A 5,293-nucleotide genomic window follows, 5' to 3' on the forward strand; every position below is an offset into this window, starting at 1 on the left:
CAATCTGCTCTCTCTAAAAGGAGAAAGCTCTCTTAAGTAAAATGAAACAAAACTCAGTGACTCAGCATTTGTAGAGCCTTTCAACTCTTATCTCAAAATGCTTTACGTGCAGTCTCTTGTTCTGCTTCCTAGGTAAGATTAAATCTTTTTAATATACTTAAAATTTTAGATTTAACTTAACAACTTGGTGAAATTTGCACAGCATTTGAAGTAAAATCTGATTTGAATTTGTCTTCATCCCTTAAACAAATGTTAACTACATCATTAAAATCTATACTAAGTAATTGTCTGTTTTTTTTCTTTACTGAGACTTTTATTAGCTATATTGTCCTCCAGTCAACAATTATTTTCAGTTCCCTTTGCAGAACCATTTGCTGAGAATGTGAAGGGTTAAGATTATTGTTCTTAGATGCTGATTTCTATTATTTTTGAAGAACGGTTGTGTTGTCCTCTGTGCTGTGCAAAGAAAACTGTTCATTATTGAACTCGAGTGCTCCCAGATCGTGTTCAGCTCTGGCCCAGCACAGTGCAGGACCCATCTTGGTGTTACTCAGAAAGCTGTTCCAAGCAGCTGGAGAACAGACAGGGAGTTGTAACACAAATGCTTCTGTTCTCATAAAATGTTCTGCAGACTGAAAGTCGGAGAAAAGCAGCACTTACTTCTTGTGTCCGTGTTCATTTTCCACAGAATATTGAATCACGGTTGAAGGTGTCACTGCCCAGTGATCTTGGAGCAGCTCTCACCGACGGCGTTGTTCTGTGCCACCTGGCGAACCACGTCCGTCCTCGGTCTGTCCCCAGCATCCACGTCCCCTCACCTGCTGTTGTAAGTATGTCATAATGATGGCGTTTTATAGGTGTCCAACACCCTTCCAGCTAAGATCTGTAATCCAGGCAAGTGTGAAATTCACTGTTTTCATTTGTGAACGTGTGTGACAACTGTTCTGTCTGTGCAGTGTCTGTGGTTTCATTTAAAGCCTGTGGGTTTGGGTTTGTTTCGTTTAAAGTCACTTCTGATACAGATTTCCAGAAATCATTAAGATTTTCATGTTCTCCCCATGTTAACTTGTAAAAAGTAGTAAAATAAGAGACTGTTAATCCTGAAAAACAAAATAGGATGTTTCAGAAGATCAAAAGATCTGAGAAATTCAGGATAACGCATAGAGAAACACAACGTTCCCTACATTATTTGAGATCCTGCTGCACAGAACAGCAACAACAAGCAGAGAGGCCACAATGATTCCTGAATCCACTTCACAGCACTACAAATTTCTCCGCTTAGGAATGTCAGCAGAGCACACTTGAGCTGTGTTTGCACGTGCTTGGAGACACCATCTCCTGGAACAAAGTAAATCCACTCATAGCTTTGTGATAACAAAGGAAAAAAGATTGTTTTATCTGGGGGCTGTTCAGAGCAAGAAAAGAAGTGCACAGAGAAGTTTGACAACTGAGGAACTTGTTCCTCTTACCTAACTGCAGTGTTTTTGTAAGGCAACAAAGGTAATATGTTATTGGATGCATTATTGTGTATCACGTTGGGAGAGCACAGAATTGAAGTGGGATGAAGAGCTGTGACAAATTAATTGTCATCCATCAACCAAAAAAATAACATGTATGTGGCAGTCAAAAAGTGAAAACGTTTAGGATCAGCTACTTGAAAGTACAACAGAGAGACAAACTGCTTGTGATGCACCTTCACATCATTTTAAAACCAAATAAATAGGGGGAAGAAGTTTTTTCCTGTGAGAAGTGTTTGAAACAAGCACGTTGTTTGCTTTTTCTTATTTTGGAGTCAGTCCTTGTGTTGGTTGGAATTTGAACTGGCACTTACAGGGCTGCATACTGTATTATTGTGGTTCCTCCTGCTTGGAATTATGTGAACAAGGAGACGTCTTCATTATTTTGAGAACGACTGAGCTGGACACGCCAACATTTTAGGCAGATTGTGGAATCATTAAGAGAAACGCAGACAGCTGCTATTCACGAGGCTGGAGTTGTCAAGAATATCTTCTCAATGGCCTGGTTTTATGTGCTGCTGAATATTCTGTGTTACAAGCTAAATCATGGCTTTGTCATCAGTGTCGCGGAAGAGGCAGGCTGTGGCTGGATGGCTCCAGCAGCAGAAGAGGCATCGTGTCTTTCCTCGGTCACAGTGTGGTCTTTGTGCTCCCTCCATCCTGCAGGAGAAAGAAGCAGCAATAGCCTTTAACTATTCTTGGTGGGGTACATGGCAGGCTGGGGGGGCAGAGGAAGAGCCCCAGCAGTCTGCTTTTCCCATCTCTGAAGGAAAAACACTGAGCTCGCAGAGGCTGCTGCTGCACACACTGTGGGGTAGCTTGTGTGAAGGAACAGGAAGCTTGTGTCTCTTTAATCAGAAAAGAATAAGCTTCAGGAATAGAAACAAGACAGAGCCTGTGCAGTGCTGTGTCCATGTAGAGGTGAGAAAGCCAACTACGCAGAAAAAACTTGAAAAGTGCCAGTGAATTCATCTGCAGGAGGCTTGTATGCAGCAAGTCGCAGTGCCACTTTTATTCCATGACATCTGGGTTCATCTAGCCTTCATTTTTTGTCTCTTTCTTAATTGAAACAAGATTTTCAGTGTTTATTTAACATAGTAATCCAGAATGGACTCCAGATTGCTTCGTATCATTAAATTGTGCTGAAATCACAGCACAGGTGCTACGTATGTGTATGTTTCATTCAGTATGTGTCTTACATTATCACATTACAGTCACTAAAAGTGTTAGCCTGTTCTGTGTAATTAACACTTTGTGCACTGATACAGCACAGGTTAGAGTTGTCTTAAAAACTCATCCAGTATTCATAAAGTAGCTTTTCAGAAAGCTTGGAACTTGCTTTTCTAAGCAAACTGCAGCACAGCCTGGTTTGAATTATAGAAACTGACTGCTGTGTGGTATTCTTTGGCAAAGAGGTTTATTAAGAGTTTCATTAAAATTAAAATCCTCCCAATTAAGAGCACTTTGCCTGCTTCTTTTGCAGCCTAAGCTTACAATGGCAAAATGCAGACGAAATGTGGAGAATTTCTTGGAAGCTTGCCGAAGGATCGGAGTGCCTCAGGTACATTTTTCTGCTGTTCTGATGTTATGGTGCAGATGTGATTTTTGTATGTGATCAGGAAAAAAAAATAGTGTTCCTTGAAACGTTTGATGAAAATAAGGTGATTAAAAGTTTAGGAGGTTCACATGTGAGGCGTGCCTTACTGTATGGATAAGACTTTGCGTTGTCTTCCCCAGTAAAAAGAAGTTGGGTGTAGTTTGTCTATCAGAGGTCTGATTCACTGACTGCTGTGCCTTAAGTTCATAACAGCTGGGTGCAGCTTGAGCCTGGCTTTAGAACTGCAAGGTACTTGATAAAGACAATTCGGTTTTCTCAATATTCGGTATTTGGCAGCTGAAAAGTGGGATAAAATTTGGATGATGTTCTGCATGTGTAACTTCAACTCCAAAGCATTTGATGCTCCTTCAGAATAATCCTTTTGTGTGAACGTGTGTGCCATCTTGCCAAGAAGTCTCACTGTTACTGGCCTTTCTCTGACAGTAGCTATCTTTGCATAGATCCTCATTCTTTGTGCTAAGTACCAGAGGTAGAACTCTAATCTCTGGTTTTCTTTCTCTCTTCTGAAATGAGTCCTGTTACCGTGTTTTATGCTGTCCTGTCCTTCCCACTTCGTCTCATTCAGCAGCTGCCTCAGCACAAATGATTTTGATATGTCACGTTTTTTCTTTATTTTTCTTCTAGTGTATAAATGTGATTGGTTTCTGATACGTACACAGTGTTTCTGCTGTAGGTGCTGTTTTCTTTTTTATGTATTGCGAAAGGGAAAAGTAGACCCAGTGACTCATTTCCCTGCTATTTCTAGAAGCAGTGCTCTCAAGTCGGTCGTGCAGTATTTTCTGATAGCTTCACACAAAGGCATTTGAGCCATTGGGATTTTAGGATAAAATATTTATTGAGCTGCCCAGCAGTTTCATATGACTCACTGGTGAATGGCGTTGAAACATGGTAGGAAGTCATAAATGATCATTCATGTTTTGAGATGAGATATTTTAGTCCCCTAAGAAACTGGAGCCTGTGACTCCCAGCAGGACTGTACAGTATAAATCCTACTGGAGCAAAGTGGTTCAATCCCATTGCAGCTTCCCTGTTCACAGCTCCCTTCGACACGGAGATGTAATTTTTATGGGGTTTGAGTACAAAGGTGATCTCTGAAATGGCACGCCTTTGGAAACAAAAAAAGAGCACTCAGGCAAAGAGTCTCCTATAGACCCAGTCTGCTCCATCTACAGCACCTTCTGTTTAGGATCCTCCTGTTTTTCTCAATTCTCCTGCTTTAATGTGAAAGAGTGCAAGGAGAATGTCTCTGGGGAAACTCGCTGAAATACCCCCAGCTGAATTCTAAAGTTGCTCTCACATGTCTACATTACATGTCTGCTGAGATGAGAAGGTAAGATATCAGTAAGAAGGAACGGCGTGGCAGCCTAATGTATTTCTGCTGAAAAGATGCCTGCAGCTATTTCTTTTCATTTAAATCCCAATTACAAAAATGAAGGGCTTTCTGGAAGTATGGATCTATGTAGAAATACCTTCTAAGAGGAATGCCACTTCACATAAAAGGTTACTTTTAGAAAATATAATCACAGGCATCATAGTGAAGCGGCCATTTCCACAGAACTTTGCCTGTCAGTGCTGTGGCATGAAAAGAAACCCACAGCTGAGCAGATTGGTGTGCATCTAGATTTCATTGATGTACAGCAGGCAAGTGAGACACTGTGGGAATGGTTACAGAGCACTGGAACTCTAATTAGTAATAGATGAAACTCTAATTAGTAATAGATATTTCTGCAGAATGCTGCGTTCAAGTATCAATTACACAAAAATAATCCCTTCTGCTGTTTTCATTAATTATGATACGTGTGGAGACTGAGCACAAGCACTCGGTGCCAGAAGCATCTCGGAAAGCTGCAGGCTGTTTGCCCTGCAGAAATGGCTTTCACACAGGGCATGTGTAACTGCTCTGTTTGTAACTGCCAAGATGGTTCCATGTGTAAGTTGTGTAGGTTGCAGCTCCTCACTGGGCACTGTGTGTCTGCACTGTGTGTTCTTTGAAACGGGAGTTGTACAGATTGCTTTGTGAGAAATAACCGTGTTACACTTCTTGAACATGTGGATATATCTGAAATGTCTGACTGACTGCTTAGTGGATGTTGCTATGGCTAACTGACTGACCTTTTTTTCTGTCTGTTTTCCCTTCCTGCTTACACACTCTGGACAG

The 5,293-nt window shown here is 41.1% G+C and overlaps 1 protein-coding gene across 14 annotated transcripts in view; it reads left to right on the forward strand.

Moving 5' to 3' along the window:
• LRCH3 (leucine rich repeats and calponin homology domain containing 3) overlaps positions 1 to 5,293 on the forward strand; it is a 51,440-nt gene that overhangs the window by 39,457 nt on the left and 6,690 nt on the right. For all 14 annotated transcript variants that reach the window (XM_085232621.1, XM_085232626.1, XM_085232630.1 and 11 more), the window contains 2 exons: positions 689 to 826; positions 3,001 to 3,078. In XM_085232621.1, coding sequence (XP_085088747.1) covers positions 689 to 826; positions 3,001 to 3,078 — 216 coding nt within the window. The remainder of the gene's footprint in view (positions 1 to 688; positions 827 to 3,000; positions 3,079 to 5,293) is intronic.

The sequence above is a fragment of the Meleagris gallopavo genome, chromosome 11 (genome assembly GCF_905368555.1).
Source record: "Meleagris gallopavo chromosome 11, MGAL_WU_HG_1.1, whole genome shotgun sequence".
NCBI classification, from domain to species: Eukaryota; Metazoa; Chordata; class Aves; order Galliformes; family Phasianidae; genus Meleagris; species Meleagris gallopavo.